This window comes from Clupea harengus, chromosome 2 (genome assembly GCF_900700415.2).
Source record: "Clupea harengus chromosome 2, Ch_v2.0.2, whole genome shotgun sequence".
NCBI classification, from domain to species: Eukaryota; Metazoa; Chordata; class Actinopteri; order Clupeiformes; family Clupeidae; genus Clupea; species Clupea harengus.
The window spans coordinates 14,757,394-14,775,873 of NC_045153.1; the positions used below are offsets into that span (position 1 = coordinate 14,757,394).

Consider the following 18,480-nt stretch of genomic DNA (forward strand, 5'->3'; position numbering starts at 1 on the left):
TGCTGTATGTCCCAAGCATATTTTTGGGAAGTTTTACCCCTTAAAACTCCTTTGTATTCACCAAACTGATATAGACAACCAACACTTACTAGATTAGTACCATTATACAACTTCGCCTGACACCCAAGACTTTTCCTAGGTATTACCTTTATGGCTTTTTCTTCTGTATTGACAGATCTTTTCGTCTCAGGTCTTTTTCTTATAGAGACTGAGGCCAGGTTGCATTGCGGTGACGGTAGAGTTGATTTGAATCATTCAGGTGTTTGAAAGCCGTTAACAGTACTGAAGCCAGGAGTAATGTGGTAGACACAGACACAACACGGTCAACAGACAACAACAACAACAAAGCATTTAAAACAAAACTTTCTAAAGTGATTCTTAACTTTTTTTTCCCAGAAATGATTGTGTTTTTAAAGGTCTTTTTGTAATGTGTGTTAGATATTAACAGATCACCCATGTAAGCCAGCGCAAGGCATTATACAAGACATGTGCCACCCTGCCCAATCCATTGATGTCTTCATAACATTGTCTTCTATTGTGGTGGACCAGCTGTCTTGTCAATCAGTGTAATGTAGCCATGAAATGTAGCTGGGTTTCTTTGCGCAAAAATGTGTTTCTTCTAATATAGACCACCAGCTAATATTCAGTGTGGGGTGATAGTTTTAGCCTACATGCAACAGGGGCAATTGGGAAAGCCAGGAGTAGTCATTGCTCTTTGTAGAAAAGGTTTTCCTGTTATGTTGTGTTTTTTGTCTCACAAACGCTGTTTTATCCTCTCAGCTTCAGTGTATGAGAGGGACTAGGCATGACACTTAGGCCACCATCATATAAATATCTGGCATGGATTGATTAGGATAGCTCACACTCACTCACACTCTTATGTTGCTAGCGTAAGGCCAAGTTTTCCTTTTTTTCTTTGTTTTTCTTGGTCCCTTCTTGTTTGAGATTCCGTGGGAGACATTTGTATGAGATGTCATTAACTAGGCTCTGCTTAGGAAGACCTGAGTCATTCGCTACAATGCGAGAGCTTCACCTATTAGCCTTTTCTACACCCTAGTTTAGAAGGAGGATCCATTCCTGAGCAGCGACTTTCACCACCTCAAGTTTCCCCTGTTCTTTTAAAGCGATGTGGGTTGGTGTCCCAGCCCACTGCACTGCCACTGAATCCCCCCCCCCCCCCCCCCCATACAGACACACACACACACACGCGCATGATCCCCAGTTTTAACCATTGTAGGCGGTAACTAGGGTGTGCTGAGAGCTGACTCATATCTCTCATTTTGCTAACAGCCATGCTGTTGTTTTGAATAGTAGGTGAACTGTACTGCTGATCAACATGGATCTGAGCAATAAAAGGTCTTTCTAAAAAGTCTGTGTCCTCTTGCCTTTGCTTTGGAATTGAGTAATCCTTTGGAAACCATTTTTATTAAATTAAACAGAAAAGACGAAGTTACAAGCAGATAGATAGGCCAAGCAGATAGGCTGCGCAAGCCCCCATTGTGTTTCTACCTTCACTTATATGTACATGTCAACCCCTTTGGATACCCACCTGTATAATCCTCTGGCAAAATCCTTATAACCCATTCATAAATCCGTAAGGTCCTTGTCAATGGAGGGATGGGGGAGCTGGTTAGGGCTGACAGTGTGAAGTCATAACTGCGGGATATTATGCAAGACTATGAATTGATCCAGACGGTGCCAGTATGCAAGCTGCTGTAAAACAACAACGACCAAGAGGAAGACTTTAGGAAACAAGCATCCGATTGTTGTTCTTGGTTAACTGTATTGTGTTTGTGTGTTATCGTTCTTAAAACAAATAGCACAATACATTTTAGACCAGAATGAAACTATTTCAATGGGGGAAAATCTGTGTAATTTACAGGAAATCTATAAGAGTTAACAATGTCTCTCTTATTATTATACTTAATCATCTTTTTCTGTCAATCCGCTGATTCTTTTCACCATGTTTTTATGTGTGCCTCTCGAGCACTCAAGTGGCACCAGTTGGTTGAAGTTGGAGGTGTGTTTACGCACGTAAACCACATCCCCGATTTTCAAAAAATGAGGCACCATTGGGTTCCTTGTATCAAGCAGAGTTCAACGCACATCAATGCGACATCAATTTCCACCATATTGGATTTTATGAAAAAGTTAAATTCTTCAAAGGACACAGATTTTGTCCAACTTTCACCTAATCAGGGCTCACAAAAGTTAAATGGATTTTTGAAATTCAGCAGCAAAGCCACCAAACAGCAAGTAAGGTCATATCTCAGCAAACCTAGTACATAGACTCAGGAACCCTTTAAACTTTATCTGACCACTGGGGTATCCTGCAATAAGCCAAAAAGTTTTTTTCACCCCTGATAGCTTTTGCTATTTCTGGAGCCACCTTGGAAGATCCCAAAGATGGGATGTGACAACCTATTATTTTGATCAAAAACCTTGTCAAATCTTCACAAAAGACAGAGCCTCACAAACGTTATCAGACGGATTTTTATTTTCAAAACCATTTGTCCAATTACAGCCTATCGAATTTGGCAGCGAAGCCAAAAGAACGTAAATTCTAAAGACAAAGAAAATTAGAGACATTTTATTTGAATGGTCATATGCATTGTGTGAATACAAGAAACACTGCTAAATGGATCCAGAGACCAGTAAGGCATTGTGAAGTAGTTACACTGGTTCAAAAAAGTCACCCCAAAAAATACTCACAAACCCCAAATACAGTTCTGTCAGATTTAAAGAGGGCACATTCACCCTTCATCTGGAGGTAGATCCCTTTTTAAAATAAAAACATCAGCACAATTAAAATCTAATAGGCACTCACATTTCTGGACATATAAAATATATGACATCGTAATCAAAAGTCCAAAAAGGGTAATATCAAACATGACTCCTTGTCTGCTTTGCTTTGGAAACAATTAAAAAAGCAATAAGCCCATAAGTATACATTACAGCTTGTGTACCTAAAGCACATATTTTTGTCATTTTTGTTAGCACCTGAACAATTAACAAGTGTGTTGGGTGGGCAGTTTATGTATTGTGTTGTGTTGTATTGTATGTCAGACATGAGAGAAACTGCAAGTCATGCAGACATGGACCTCTAATCCACCTTCAGGTGTTGGTTTCCTATAATCACTGCAAGTTCATTAAAAATGAAGGCAGTGTCTTGATATTTGACTCTGGGGTTGTAAGGAAACTGGTTTGCCGACCTCAAGGCCTGTGATTTAAATAAGAGTGCTTTAGTTACAGATCACTGAACAGACTCACAAAGCTCAAGTCAAATGATTGTCCTTTTGAATATCAATATTCAGACACACATACCTTCAACATTGCACTGAACAGTCTCACAGACTGAAACAAAACATTCTCTTTAAAATCTATTGTGATTACATTTATGGCCATAGTTCCTTTGGAGGCACATCTTCATGGTCGTGGTCCACACTGTGGACATGCATCATCAGCAGCCATTACAACACATTCTCATTTTCAACACGGGTGCTCAGTGTATGACACAGGCCAGACCTCAAACAACCATCAGGCCACAGCCCCAAAGTGAACATCTCCTTTTTACTCCCTTCAGTCTTACCCTTGTTTTCAAATTAAAAAGTATTGAAAAAAACATTCTGCGTAGCAGTCTAGTGCAGGTGTGGGTGATGGTGAACATCACCGGAAGGTTTATCTGGTCTTGCGGTCCTGGCTGACTCCGTTCTGCTCCGGGCCGTCCAGCTTGAGGCGGCTCTGGCTGTAGCGGCGGATCAGGGCCCCAGGCACCAGGGCCACACAGGCGATGGCCAGCAGCTGCAGCACCGTACTCCAGGTGAACAGGTTGTCCAGCGAGGTGAGCTCCGACAGCATGGAGCCCGTCTGCACGCAGATGAAGTTGTACGGCATGAGACCTGCGGGGAAATGATGACAGACAAGAGAAATGCAAGTGAGATGCATGTCTGTGATTCAAACTATTTTGATTAAGTGAATTCTACACAAACACAACATTTCGGAGGATTATAATGTATATGGGCACAGCTGCCCTTTACGCTAGCACACATACTAGTGTTTAGTAACATTGAAACAAGTGCTTACCTATGAAGATGGAGAGAGCGAATAGCGTGACGGGAATGTTAACTATCGGTGCGGTCATGTTCAAGAACCAGTTTGGACTCATGGGGAAAAATCGAAGGAAAAGCAAATAAAAGAACAGGCTGTTCCGATTGTCCTCCACCTACAAAGCAAAAGGTATGTGCAAAATGAAATAATCAATTGTGAACTACTACTACCACCTGGTGGACACACAGACTAAATGTAACTTTAAAAAACACTTAATTGAAAGATGAAATTGATGTCCCAAGTTGTAGGGAAACTTTTAACCTGGGCCCTATTTTCCCATCTTTTTGGGTCCAAATTTTGACCAGAGACAAAAACAATAATACAAAATCTGTCCAGTATTGAGTTATATCCGGCAACCAGAAAATGTAAAGAAATTTTAGAAAATTACTGTTTGGACCGAATGCCATTTGTCTCCCTTTAAGTAATTAGTAACAATGACCATTTCGGTCTGCTAATTTAACTTTGCATGCCCCTTACTGTTTACTGTCACTACAAAATAAGACTAAGCTATTACAAATTTCACAATTACAAATTTCTGGTCTGAAAATGTAATGCAGGCTAAACTAGGAATAGGAATAACACACAACACATAAGAACACACATGAATATACACACATAGGATGTAATAAGAAGAAGGGTGCAGTATTAATTAAAACCATGTTAATTTACACACCTTTTTCTGGAGCTTGTTTACTTTGTCTGGGAAGAGTCGTATGATGTGGTGTTTGCCAAAAGCTTGAGAAAGGAGGTAACATAATGTGGCCCCCACCGTGGTGAGGACACAGGCCAACGGCAACCCTTGCCATGGCCCAAATAGAGCTCCGGCCAGGATGTTCTGAGAGAAACAGGAGAGGGTGATTATATGTGTGTAAACAACAGGCAGCAGAACACCTGTCGAATCTTGTCAGTGTTCTTTAAGTCCATGCAGTCCTCCCTAGGTTACACTAGCTGGGCGAACTACCAAATGAAGGGCCATAGTGGCTGTGGTGTATGTTTGCAGGGTCCCAGCTCTTACCAGGAATGAGGAGCCAGGGATTGCAAACGACTGCTTGTAGAGGTATGCGCTGCAGAAAAGGAGCAGTACGTAAGATGTGTGCTCTGTCCTGTAGGACTGCAGGAGCTCAGCCATCTCTTTGAGCTCCTCGAGGTCTGACGGGAACTTCAACCTTTGAACATATGAGAAAGATTATTGTCTGAGGTGTAATCTACAAAACTTCAGTTAATGACGTTCATTCATAACAAATGATTCTAAAGTTAGTATATTTTCCAGCAATTATATTGTTATCGCTACATTTCAAATGAGTAGCTAAGCTAAACAAGTTACAATCTATAGACCCTTAAGGCAAATATCAGCTAACATCTCTTTTTAGACTACATAGTCTAGTTTGTTTCCATAATTTAGTTAACGTCTTTCGAAACACCCTCTTCTGAGTGACTCGTCTTCGGCACAACTAGGCAAGCGTTAGCAACGGCTAGTGTCTAAATTCACATTATGCTGAACTATAATGCAAGATATATTGCAACCCAGACACCAATTGTAATCATTACTTGAATAAATAGTGTGATTAGGCACAGTAGGTTATTGTTGTGTAATGTACAGTTAGCAAACATTGGCTAGCCATAAATGCTAGCCATTGGTGGTGGCAGTTGCCAATGTGCCAGACCTGTATTCCACTGTTCTGATGATTTCCGCGTCTTCATTTTCTACTCGAACTTGTCGGCGAAGAGGGGGGAGGTAGGTAGATAGCAAATAGAGGTAAAAAGTCGCCCCAATAACCACCAAAATTAAACCTAAGACAGAGCGCATACTGACGAATCAGTAAAGGTGGATCGGAGCAGTGTGTCACCCACTAACAGTAGGAGAGTTACACTCACTTGAGAGTCACGTGACACCACACACAAAAAGTTACGCTTCCTTTAGCAAAGTAGTCGCCTCGTTGTACATAAATAGAGTTATTTAAACCTTTTAAAGTTCCGACGTTGTAGAGACAACAGTCAGATAATATAGCGTCTTAATGCATTTAGACAAATCTGTCATTCTCTTAAAATTGGTTGAAATGAAGAGCGTCTTGGGCATCGATCACCACAAGTTGAGAAGTTAGCATCTTTCTGCTGTGAACGAGCGAGCTAATAAACGATATGCTGTATTAAAAGATATCTGGTCCAATACAAATGGTCGAATAGCATGATTTGTAAATCTAATCTACCCCGTATCCACCAGGAAGTTCCTGACAGGACCACCCACAGACAAGATTGTGACATTCCAAAGTGCGGTTTTGAAGTTGCAAAATTTTGATCTCTCCCTTAGGCGTTTCATGTTGAGGTATAATGGCTCGTTATGAACAGGTACAGGGAACTGTTGCATTGATTACACTGACGAATCCACCCGTAAATGCCCTTAGGTAAGTTTTCGTATAGTTAAACCCGTACTCAGCTGTAGTAAATATACAGTTACCTTTGACCTATTTCGAACGTTGAGGTTAGTTTATAGAATGTAACAACATTGCAGGACGGCTAATATCAGATCATAGTAACATTTTTAAGTTCGTTCAACGATTATGCTTCGATAAACACCATTGGGTGTTTTTTTCACTGCTGGGATTTTCCGTTTCGTGTTTAAAACAACGTGTTACTATGCAGTAATAATATATTTATTTTTTTTAAGTTAACGCACCCTGTCGAAATTCACCTATCTCTTGACTTTGCCTTTAGAGTAGTGCTGGTAGCTGTTTTTATGTTTACTGTCACGTTTGTTTGTTAAGTTTGACGGTAGTAGAAACTTTGTTATGTTAGATCTACACCACATGAATGTAAAATGTATCTGTCTGCACTGAACTGACATTTAAAATCTGCTCATTTGCTAGTGCTGCAGTGCGCCTTGGCATTACAGAGACAGTGACTAGAGCCCTCCGTGACCCTGAGGTGAAGTCAATGGTGATTTGCGGAGAAAATGGAGTTTTCTGTGGCGGTAAAGTACTTCTAAACCTTAACAGTGGACCAGTGAACATGGATCTGCCTACTAGTAAAATTAATTTTTAATTGAGATATATTCTTTCTTTACATCAGGTGCAGACATCCGTGAATTTGCCAAACCTATGAGTGGCCCTCCTTTGGTGCCAATGATCGCTGCCATTGAGGAAGGGGAGAAGCCAGTGGTTGCAGCCATTGAGGGAGCAGCGTTTGGTGGAGGTCTGGAGCTGGCCCTTGGCTGCCACTACCGTATTGCTCATTCTAAGGTCAGTCTTGTGCGGCATGCTGGTCAGGTGAAATGTCTGATGCAGTACTCACTGGGATTCAGCCTCTTCTGATATTATGTGAACTCCTTTTGAAAGTAGCACCCTGCAGACTAATTAACATCAGTATTCCCAAACATAGGAAAGTATTTCAGAACTCAGTTTGGTGATCCATGTAGCATGTTTCTTTACCAAAACACTATCAGTCTGAAAGATGGACTCTGTAAAGATGGCCCCTTTTACGAATGCCCTCTGAAAATTATTGTGCAGAATTCCTGCTTTGGAAGTGTACCTGTTGGTAATCAATACCTCAGCATTAATTGCTTAGGTAGTAATTTTTTCCCCCACAGTATTGACTAATTTGGATAACTGTACATGCATCTGAGAGAAACCACACTTGTTATGTATGCTTGTTGTGTTGCAGGCACGTGTCGGACTTCCTGAGGTGACCCTGGGTCTTCTTCCTGCTGCTGGAGGCACGCAGCGTCTGCCCAGACTCATTGGATTAGCTCCAGCCTTGGATCTCATCACTACAGGTACTGAACACAACCACTCACCGAAGCCCTGAAAATGCACGAGACAGCTTGTGGTCCGCAACAAAAAAAATCTATTAGGCTGATGACCTGAGATCTTTTCTTAGTTGCTGCAGTGGTACAGTGGTGCTGTTGTGGTTCTATGCTCATTATTTGTTTGCAGAATATTAACAAAACAATTGAGGTGAGATGCGTGATTACAGCAGACCTTCAATTATTTGGTCAGCATTTGGTTAAACAGCAACTGCCAACAGCAGTTGCCTCTCAGACAGGTGGCTATATGACCAAAAGAGGGCACTGTATGTACACAGTGTCTGAATACAGCTATTGTTTTCTGTACAGCCTAGGAGATTCACGAAGGAGTGGGGCAGTTTATTATCTCATCAATCATTTTGGACCAGGGACAACATAGACTGTTGCATAATTGCATAACTAATAGATATTATTTCTTCTATCTTCACAGGGCGACATGTGACAGCTCAAGAGGCGCTGAAGCTTGGTATTGTAGACCAAGTGACTGACCAAAGCGCTCTAGACTTGGCTATACAGTTTGCCCAACAGGTTGTAGGTATGAGATCAGAATCAGGTTTTATTGGCCAAGTAAGTTTGCACAAACAAGGAATTTGTCTTGGTAAAGTGTGCTTGCTTACACATAGTACACAGAATATACATCACAACACAAAACAATACAACAGTGCAATGGTCTAACGGTCCAAGAAGTCTAAAAAAGTATATACAAGGAGGAATAGTGCAAATAAGTGGAGAGTCCAGGAAGTGCAGGGATAAATAAATACTATACGGTATGGGTATGACGGTTATACAGTAAGGGTAAAATAAATAAATATGATTGCGGGAGTAATTGTACATTGGTTATTATAATGATCCAGGGTTATTTCACAGTGCCACAGTGGGTTAGCTGTTCAGTAGAGAGACGGCGAGTGGAAAGAAACTGTTTTTGTGTCTGGAGGTTTTGGCGAACAGAGATCTGTAGCGCCTACCAGAGGGGAGGAGTTGGAATAGGTTGTGTCCAGGGTGTGAGGGGTCTGCAGTGATTTTTCCTGCCCATTTCCTGACTCTGGAGGTGAACAGGTCTTGGATGGTGGGCAGGTTGGCACCAATGATCTTTTCTGCAGACCTGACTGTCCGTTGAAGTCTATTCTTATCCAGTTTGGTGGCCGATCCAAACCAGACAGTGATGGATGTGCAGAGAACAGACTCAATGACTGCAGTGTAGAATAGGATCAGCAGCTCCTTAGGCAGGTTGTACTTCCTAAGCTGGCGCCAGAAGTACATCCTCTGCTTGGCCTTCTTGATGATGGTGTTGATGTTGGGTTCCCACTTCAGGTTCCAGGAGATTGTGGATCCCAGAAACCTGAAGGATTCCACAGCCAACACAGTACTGTTGAGTAAGGAGAGGGGGGGCAGTGCTGGGGGGCTCCTCCTGAAGTCCACTGTCATCTCCACGGTTTTAAGCGTGTTCAGCTCTAGATTGTTACGCACCACAGGGCCAGCTGTTCAACTTCCTGCCTATATGCAGACTCATCATCATCACGGATGAGGCCGATGACTGATGTGTCGTCTGCAAATTTTAGGAGTTTAACAGATGGGTCACCTGAGGTGCAGTCTAGAGGGAGCACACATCCCTGAGGTGCACCAGTGCTGACTGACCGGGTGATGCCCTTCAGATGGGTCAACACCAGTCTTTTAAAGGACTTCATGACCACAGACGTTAGGGCGACGGGTCTGTAGTCATTCAGTCCAGTGATGGAGTGTTTCTTAGGGACTGGGATGATGGTGGAGCGTTTGAAGCAGGAGGGGACTTCACACAGCTCCAGAGATCTGTTGAAGATCCGTGTGAAGATGGGGGCCAGCTGATCAGCGCAGGCTTTCAGACAGGAGGGTGACACACCATCTGGGCCTGATGCCTTCCTTGTCTTCTGTCTCTGAAAGAGCTGGCACACATCCTCTTCACAGACCGTCAGTGCAGGAGGGAGGGGGGAGGTGATAACAGTGGGTGCAGATGATTGTGTGAAGTCTGAGTTGAAGCAGGTGAGGGGTGTGAATGTGGGGTGATCAAACCTGCAGTAAAACACATTCAGATCGTCAGCCAGTTGAGGGTTCTCCATGGAGTGGGGGGAGGTTTTCCTATAGTTGGTGATGTCCTGCAGGCCTCTCCACACTGACACAGGGTCGTTAGCTGAAAACCTGTTTTTCAGATTTTCAGAGTAGCTTCTTTGCTACTGATCTCGTTAGTCAGTCAGTGTGTTTACATGATGGTATAATTCGAATCTTTGCTTAGTCGGACTATGCTTTCTTTCGAGGGTAGGTGCTATTATCCCAATATACATGGCAGTGAATAAATCGAATCATTGGCCGAAAGCATGTCATATCCGATACGATAGGTGGCGCTGTTTTTATTACAACTAGTGGTGATACAGCCCTTTCCGCTTGACCTCTTCACCACTACCAATAACAACAACAGTTGATTGAGCATGAATCGCGTCTGTTCATCGGTCCAGAAATGCGTGTTGCCTCTTGGGTTGTTTGTTTGTTTGTTTGTTTGTTTCTGCCAGGCCGATGTGTTTATAAGTTACATTATTCAAAGGTGAAAGATAAAAGGCGAGAGAAACGCATGCACATTCACACACACACGCGCGCAAATAATGGGTTACAGCCAAACGCATTGCCCTTCTGCCAGTTGCATCAAATTGTTTAAGTACTTCTTCGCTGTCGATTTCCAAATCTGTGTGAATATTCATAAGAGCAAGTCCAGTCAGTCTTTTGTCAGTCATCGTACTTCGTAAGATATGTCTTAAGACGCCCCATTGTACTGAATGACCGCTCAGCAGACGCTGTGGAAACGGGCAAATGTGCCGAACTTTCCAGGGCTTGATAAAGCTCACTGCATTTGGGCTGTAGCTCATTTAGCTGTTTCCAGCTCTATATCTGCATCGTCAACGCTGGGCATTAGTTGTCCGTACTCCGATTTTATAGTTTCCCCATCGTAATAAATATGCATTCATGATATTTTTCTATGACCGAGTTTGACAGGTATTGGTCAGGTAGAATATTATAACGTGCCGGCATAGTCGCCCCGTAATGCCGTGCAGCGGGCGCATACTGTTATACTTTATGTTATGCATGACGTTCCCTAGGCTATATGTTCCTTACCGTTCTAATTACATGTCGTTGTTCTGTGTTGGGACAGAGCTTATACAGGTGGGTGACGGTAGCACAGTCTGTTCGTGGGCATAAAGCCCGTGCCATTGTGACAGTGTGTTGTGTTTAATAAAAAGCCATAACAAATATACCACGCTTCCCTGATTTGTTACAATATAATGGTCTTGCTTCTATAATGTATAAACACGTAGGTTACAGGGTGGGTGTGGCAGAGAGAGAGAGGGAGAGCGATGATGCACACGGATAAATCAGATTTAGCGACCGGAGCAAAGTTATGTTGCTGTAACGTTGAACTCTTTGCAATCAATAAATACAGTACTTAATAGGCTAATTGATACAATATCTCCTCGTTTGAGTGTGGTTGTTTGAGTGCAATGGGAGTGTATGATCGATGTTGTCTATAAAGGTATTTAGGTAAAGGTATTTACGGGAAAATATCTCGATCCACCTGTCACGTCTCTGTCTTTAGAGGGCAGCGCCAGATAACTGAACACAACTAAAGTCAGGCGTGCCTCGCGGGCACAATACCAAATTTCATCATATTTGATAGAATGAAGGACATATTAGTTGTGAATAGTATCACCGAGTTTGATAGGTATTGGTCAGGTAATAGCCGAGTGACAGCTGATTTGCTTTCTGATTTGACAGTACCTTTTCGTGGTTTTTTTCAGCGCCAGATAACTGAACACAACTAAAGTCAGGCGTGCCTCGCGGGCACAATACCAAATTTCATCATATTTGATAAAATGAAGGACAAATTAGTTGTGAATAGTATCACCAAGTTTGACAGGTATTGGTCAGGGGAGACGGCCCAGTGTTCCGAAAGCCCGATATTCCGAAATCTCAATATTCCGAAAAATAGTCCCCCTGGCAAAATTTAGAAATATTTTAAGTGGCACAAAACACTCAAAGCATTTCGTTTGCACAGCAGAGCGGAGACGCTCACCGGGCTATCACGCATATAACTTTTCCTAGGCAATATTTGTTAACTTAGCTTACTCTGGTTTTGAATATGGGGTAGGCTACCACTCATGCGAAGGAAATCACTGGCAGATTGTCGCAGGACATTACGCAGATCTTGTCAAGCACTGACAAAGCATGCATGCGTTGGCAATCATACAAATATTTTTGTATCATCGCGATGCAAATGCATGTGTGTATAATAATATTCTGAATTCAAGTTAATGCTTGTGAAATAAAGGCATTTATATGTTTATGATTGTGTGATTCATTGGGATGTGCATGTGGGCAATAGTGGTTCACGTTGCTGTACTCACAATTTCGGAACAGCGGGCTGTCGGAAAAATGGGCTTTCGGAACATTGCCATGGAACCTTGGTCAGGTAATAGCCGAGTGACAGCTGATTTGACAGTACTGCTGTTGTTTTAAGCAAATAAAATGTGGAACGTCCTTATACGTGTTTAAGGAGGGGTTGTAAAGGTGCTCATATCTTCGGTCCTCTTCTGTTATGTTTGTTCATAATCAACAAGAATAAGCTTGTGAGACAGTCTGCAGGATATTCATAAAAAACCGTGTCATTAGTATGAACATTTGAGACAACTTATCCCTCTTTCGTCTTCCGGGTCACGACCTGGCAGGGAGAGAGGGAGCATGCGCAAAGACGCAAAGTCCAGTTCCTTATCCAATTCACCGTTACATGCCGCAATAGTCGAACTATCAACTGGATCGGATCGAGTTATCCAGGGGTGTTAGTCCGACTATGTGCGGTCCGACTACGATCCGACTAAGGTGCTTACATGAAACGGATAATGCGATTTCAGTCCGACTAAGGCAGTTATTCGAATCCATGTAACCACGGTCAGTGTGTTTCTGGCCTGGTTGTACAGGATCCTGTCCCCACTCCTGAAGGCCTCCTCTTTGGCTTGACGAAGCTGCAGTCCACCAACGTAGATCTGCTAGATGAATTCGAGCCATAATTGGTCTTTTTGGACTTAATGAAAAGTCAATGGGTCAGTACTAATGGCATGTACTTATTCAGTTATGTTACTGTGCTTGTGTTGGAACTTGATGCTTGACAGTTTTAATGAACCAGGTGAATCCATTGAATATACCCACAAACACATCTCCCAGTTCCTTTGCACATGCAGAATTAGAAACACTAGAATTTGAAAAATATTACAAATTGTATAGTCATTATTGTTTAGAATTGTTGTATAATATGGGATTAAACTAAGAGAAGAGTTGTACATTTAAATTCTTTAATCTTTGTCTAGTATACTAATTATTGTCTAAACTTCTGCTGCAGGCCAACCCCTGCTCCCCCGTAAGCTGAGTACACGGCAGACTCCGTGCCCTCCAGATGTTGACGGCCTCCTGGAGGAGACCATGGCTCAAGTGAAGCAGCGCGCGCGGGGCGCCATGGCACCTATAGCCTGTGTCCAGGCTGTCAGGGCTGCTGCCACCCTGCCCTACCAGGCCGGCATGCAGAAGGAGCAGGAGCTGATGGCCACCCTGTTCCACTCTAGCCAGGCCCGTGCCATGCAATACTGCTTCTTTGCCCAGAGGGCTGTTGGGAGATGGAGTCTTTCCAGTGGGGCTCACAGTGGCAACAGCAAACCCAGACCTGTGAGCAAGGTAGCTGTTATAGGTGAGGGATGCTTTGCTGTCAGTCATTTTGAAAGGACATTGAATTGTGTCCGCTGCCAAAGACTAATTTTAGCACAGTATCTGTGCTGATCTGTAATTTTCTGGAGAGACAATGTGTCTCAAAAGGTGTCTCAAACAAATGATTGATATTGATGGTAATGTATGATGAGTCTTTGCGTACACTTGGAGTCGCTAAGTGTAGGCCTACACAATATCAGCTGCTGAGAGATCCTTCTGTGTCTGAACAGGCCTTGGCACCATGGGAAGGGGCATCACTGTGGCTCTTGTGAAGGCTGGGATGTCTGTTCTAGCAGTGGAGACAAACAAGAAGCAATTGGAAATTGGGAAACAAATGGTGTCAGCAATGCTCAAACATGACGCTCAGAAAAGGAACGCAACTCCTCGTCTTGACCTTCTCCACTTCACCATAGACTTGCTTGAGCTCAAGAACACAGACCTGATCATTGAGGCTGTGTTTGAGGATATGGCTCTCAAGAAACAAGTTTTCAAGGAGCTTTCGTCCGTGTGCAAAGCCGATGCTTTCCTTTGCACCAATACGTCTGGTTTAGACGTGGATGAGCTGGCCGCCGTAACCAAGAGACCAGAGCTGGTGGTGGGCATGCACTTCTTTGCCCCAGCGCATGTGATGAAGCTCCTCGAGGTCGTCCATGGAAGCCGATCCTCCCCTGAAGCTGTGGCAACAGCAATGCACCTGGGCAAGAGACTCGGGAAGGTCAGTGTGCTGGTGGGCAACTGTGCAGGTTTTGTGGGGAACCGCATGCTGAAGCCATACCTGGAGCAGGCCAACTTCCTGCTGGAGGAAGGGGCCACTCCTGAGCTGGTGGATGGGGCCCTGGAGGAGTTTGGCTTTCCCATGGGGGTTTTCAAAATGTCCGATCTGTCTGGGTTGGATGTTGGTTGGAGAATTCGGAAGGAGGCTGGGCTGACTGGGCCAAACGTTGACCCAAGAGATCCCCCGCGGAGGCGGCAAGGTCGCCGGTACAGCCCTTTGCCTGACCTGGTGTGCGAGCAGGGCCGCCTGGGGCAGAAGAACGGCCGTGGGTGGTACCTCTACGACAAGCCTGGGGGCCGAGTTGCAACACCAGATCCAAGCATCCACAAGTTCCTGGAAGAGTACCGGATCAAGCATGGCATCAGTCCTCGTCAAATTGACAGGCAGGAGGTGGTGGAGCGATGCCTTTTTGCCCTCATCAATGAAGGCTTCCGCAGCCTGGATGACGGCATCGCTGCTGGACCTGAAGACATCGACATGATCTACGTGTTTGGGTATGGTTGGCCGCGGCACAGGGGCGGGCCCATGTTCTACGCTGGGATGGTGGGATTGCCCAGGGTGCTGACGAGGCTGGAGCACTACCGGCAGGCCCACCCAGAGGTGCCTCACCTGGAGCCCAGTCCTTTGCTGCGGAGGCTGGTGGCCAGTGGCAGCCCCCCCATCAACAAATGGAGGGATTTCCTCCAGCGACCCCACAGTCAACTTTGAGGATCAACCAAATCCTTAATAATAATAATAATAATAATAATAATAATAATTATAATAAGGGTTGTAACGGTACACTAAATTTACACCAAATCAAAATATTTTTTACATTTATTTAGAAAATTGTGAACAGTGGCTCATTGGCCATAATTCTTATACTGTAAAAGTTAAGGCACTCAAATACTGGCATATTGTCAATAAGAAAAATAAATAACAAGTACTATAACAATAACATCCAGGGATGTTATTGGGCTTAATCCCCAAGGCTGACCGGGCCCTGGTTGACCGAGGAAGTCTGCCTTTATTTGTTTAGGGTAAATTCGCCCATATCTCCATACTCGTACTTGGTGTGGGGAAAAGTGGTACAAATAAAAAGGTTGATTTCTATGATGTCAGATTGCAGTCAAACTGTATATGTCAGAATGAGAGTTCTCTTAGACTAGAAACTATCATACCCATCAACTAGCACACATGCACCGTTACACCCCTAATAATAATAATAACAATTATAATAATGATGATTTTTTTATTGCTTAAAAAATAATTCTGAGTGTGCTTCATACACAGAAATAAAACACTTTCCGTCCCATAGCCTACTGTTTTGATTTGTTGATGTGTTTTTATTTATCTAATTATCACAGAAAACCCTCATCTCTAGCGTTTCCCATTAGATACAGACATAGTCCACTTTTAATTGTCTCATTTTAACATTAAAATAAGTTCATATAATTTATGGCAGTTCTTCATCTGTCTGATCCAGATTAGTCGAGTAGGACAGGGCTAAAAATATTGTACATTTGAAGTGTCTTTTTATACAAGTAAGACGTATTAACAGAAGCACATATGAGAACTGTTCTCAGTGACAAAAGATGCATGGAAACAGTATTGGGAAGTAACCTATGTTGTAAACCAAATCCAAACCCTTCCTTCCGGGGGTGTCGCGAGGCCTATTTTGAGGAACCCCCACATCAATAGTGCTTCTCTTGATTAAAGCTATCAGTATATCTTATCATTGTCGCTCAAGAAACAATCCACGATTGCACTATTGCGTAATACTACTCTGAGTTATAATAATAATAAATCTTGGATTCTGAAGCCTGTAGCAATGATGCATGTCATGTGTTCTACAAACTCTGTTGCATTAACACAGATTTTAGCTCAACGGGGAAAGGGGTTTTGGAGCGCCCCAAACACGCTCACACATTTCCTCCCCTTTCCTGTCCTTTGTGGGACATTAATTTAGTATGTATGTAAAAACTCGCCATTGTGCCTACATCAAGGACGAAAAATGTCTTTCACAATCTGTGTGATCACATGCTGTGTAAGAGTTTTTAAACAAAGTACCAGTGCACGTTGTCATTTATTTCTTTAATAATTTATTTCGTTCAATAATCTATCATTCTGTAATTAAATAATTTAACACATTGTTTATGTATCAGTTCATTAAGTATGTTTTCCAAAATGCATACAAGTTTTACAAGTTATACAAGTTCTAGAACATTTTTTTTTACTATCCTACAAAAAAAAGTACATTTAAAAAGTGGTCAGAGACAGGAAATGTCGGTGAGAATAGTATGAATGATTAGATTCACACTGTAATTCTTGACTCGAAATGTTGTTTTAGTCACATGTTACCTGACCGGTTCTTATTTATCAGGTGGATGTACACAGCATGTGATTTCTGTATACAACATCGAGAAGAGATGACTTGTAAAAGAAAGGAAAGGAAAGTAAAAGAAAGTAAAGGAAATCTGTGTAACCGGAGATGGATTTAGCAGTCAATACCAAGTTTCAAACTGTTCTTCAGCTCAGTAATTAAATTTACCATGATCATCCAAGAGCAGTGTCCTGATTCTAGGCGTGTCTCCTTGAATGGATATGTTGCAAGACCTTGTGCCACAACTCAATGGCCCTCTGCCTAAACAGAGACTGGCCAATACAGAGATTTACAGAAGTTCCAAGAGAATACAGTGATACAAAAGTGTAGAAGATATGGCTTTCCCTGTCAAATGTGTTTTTGTAGGTTACATCAGCTAACATGTTGATGAAAATCCATATGGCACACAGGAAATAGAGGAGGGTTTGCACGATGCCTGTGGTGGTCACCCTCACCTGACTCTGCAGAGAAGATGAGAGCCTGCTTGACTTCATATTCTTCATGTGACACTTTAGGTAGGACACTGTGGCACAACTAGATGTCATCATCACAGCAAGACTCAGAAATAAATGCAGCAGTTCAGTCACATAACTGATGACAGAAATGTCCAGGAGCACCGAATTTTCTTGTGGATCTGTGTCATTGTACATGCCTGTGGAATTGATTGTATTTTGTGGCCATTCCAAAGAAATTAAAACAATCATCAAAATGCCATTGCAGGAAAAGAAAACCCATTCAAAGACCAACGCACAATATATAAAAAGTTTGATATTTGTCTTCAGCCAGATGAAAAAAGCCCTCTGTGCAGGAACAATCTGTGAGAAGTAGAAGACATTGAGCCATACGGTTGTTGTCATGCTAATCTCCACAAGTTCTTTCAGTACGGTTTGAACTATTTTGTGAGGAGTCGAGAGACTGAACTGGAATATCATGACGATGTACTGAAGAAACAAGGTTTGAAGGATAGCTGAGCACATCACAACTGATGCCAGCAGAATTCTTAAGGGTTGTTTGATAGCCGCTGCACGTTTTGGAGAAAAAATGCAAAAAATGAAAAATAGGTTGACAACAGTGCAACAGAGAGAGAGAGGTCCATTCAGCACCACAAATTCGAAGCGATCCATTTGAAAAGGATATTCTTCCATCGTGTGGGATACTTATGTGCTTCTTTTCTGTTGTCTGTCTCTTGCTCATCTATTTGTAGGAAGGTTTGTTAGGAAGTACGGGTTAAATACTCTGTGTGGTAGAATAATGCTCTGAGTTTGCATGGACCTTCGGTTCTATTGTTTAGTTCCCTGGTTTTCACATGCAAAATCATGTCTATGTAACACAATAGGCAGACAAGACATGGCATACTGGTCACTGAACTATGATCTTAAGCGTTGTTTTATTAATGTCACATGATGACTACATATTTGCCTTGTGCATAAGTGCATGATCAAAGTAGTTTACATATTTGTTAATTGATTTGTATTTTGTTGTTTGTACACACACATCAGGGACATAACTCCTATTTGCTTATGTTACGTTAACACACATTACATTGCACATTGCTCATTCACATTGCACTCCTGTTTTGCATTTTGCACTTTACTTTCCACTTTACTTTTTTATATTCATTGTTTATATATTTGTATTGTATATATTGTGTTTTTTGGTTCTTAT

At 42.5% G+C, this 18,480-nt stretch overlaps 2 protein-coding genes across 2 annotated transcripts; one reads left to right on the plus strand and one right to left on the minus strand.

The window, feature by feature from the left end:
- Positions 1-2,575: 2,575 nt before the first annotated feature.
- Positions 2,576-6,005, minus strand: tmem41aa (transmembrane protein 41aa). The gene is made up of 5 exons (XM_012837207.3): positions 5,772-6,005; positions 5,123-5,273; positions 4,781-4,942; positions 4,084-4,222; positions 2,576-3,899 (listed from the first exon to the last, which is right to left on the minus strand). The coding sequence occupies exons 1-5, from the start codon at positions 5,912-5,914 to the stop codon at positions 3,679-3,681; spliced, it is 816 nt and encodes a 271-aa protein (XP_012692661.2). The 5' UTR covers positions 5,915-6,005; the 3' UTR covers positions 2,576-3,678.
- Positions 6,006-6,333: 328 nt separating this feature from the next.
- Positions 6,334-16,584, plus strand: ehhadh (enoyl-CoA, hydratase/3-hydroxyacyl CoA dehydrogenase). Its single transcript, XM_012837238.3, has 7 exons — positions 6,334-6,509; positions 6,972-7,075; positions 7,174-7,343; positions 7,765-7,876; positions 8,337-8,441; positions 13,320-13,661; positions 13,909-16,584. Exons 1-7 carry the CDS (start codon positions 6,436-6,438, stop codon positions 15,159-15,161), a joined length of 2,160 nt encoding a protein of 719 aa, XP_012692692.2. The 5' UTR covers positions 6,334-6,435; the 3' UTR covers positions 15,162-16,584.
- The last annotated feature ends 1,896 nt before the right edge of the window (positions 16,585-18,480 follow it).

What these genes read in the sequence shown, in the direction of transcription:
- tmem41aa (XM_012837207.3), bottom strand. Translation starts at nt 5,914, where the DNA reads ATGCGCTCTGTCTTAGGTTTAATTTTGGTGGTTATTGGGGCGACTTTT. An exon ending in TCCCTGGCTCCTCATTCCTG is followed by an intron (nt 4,943 to 5,122) that starts GTAAGAGCTGGG and finishes TGTTTCTCTCAG; the next exon opens with AACATCCTGGCCGGAGCTCT. An exon ending in CGCTCTCTCCATCTTCATAG is followed by an intron (nt 3,900 to 4,083) that starts GTAAGCACTTGT and finishes ATTTCCCCGCAG; the next exon opens with GTCTCATGCCGTACAACTTC.
- ehhadh (XM_012837238.3), top strand. Translation starts at nt 6,436, where the DNA reads ATGGCTCGTTATGAACAGGTACAGGGAACTGTTGCATTGATTACACTG. An exon ending in ACCGTATTGCTCATTCTAAG is followed by an intron (nt 7,344 to 7,764) that starts GTCAGTCTTGTG and finishes GTTGTGTTGCAG; the next exon opens with GCACGTGTCGGACTTCCTGA. An exon ending in CTTGGATCTCATCACTACAG is followed by an intron (nt 7,877 to 8,336) that starts GTACTGAACACA and finishes CTATCTTCACAG; the next exon opens with GGCGACATGTGACAGCTCAA.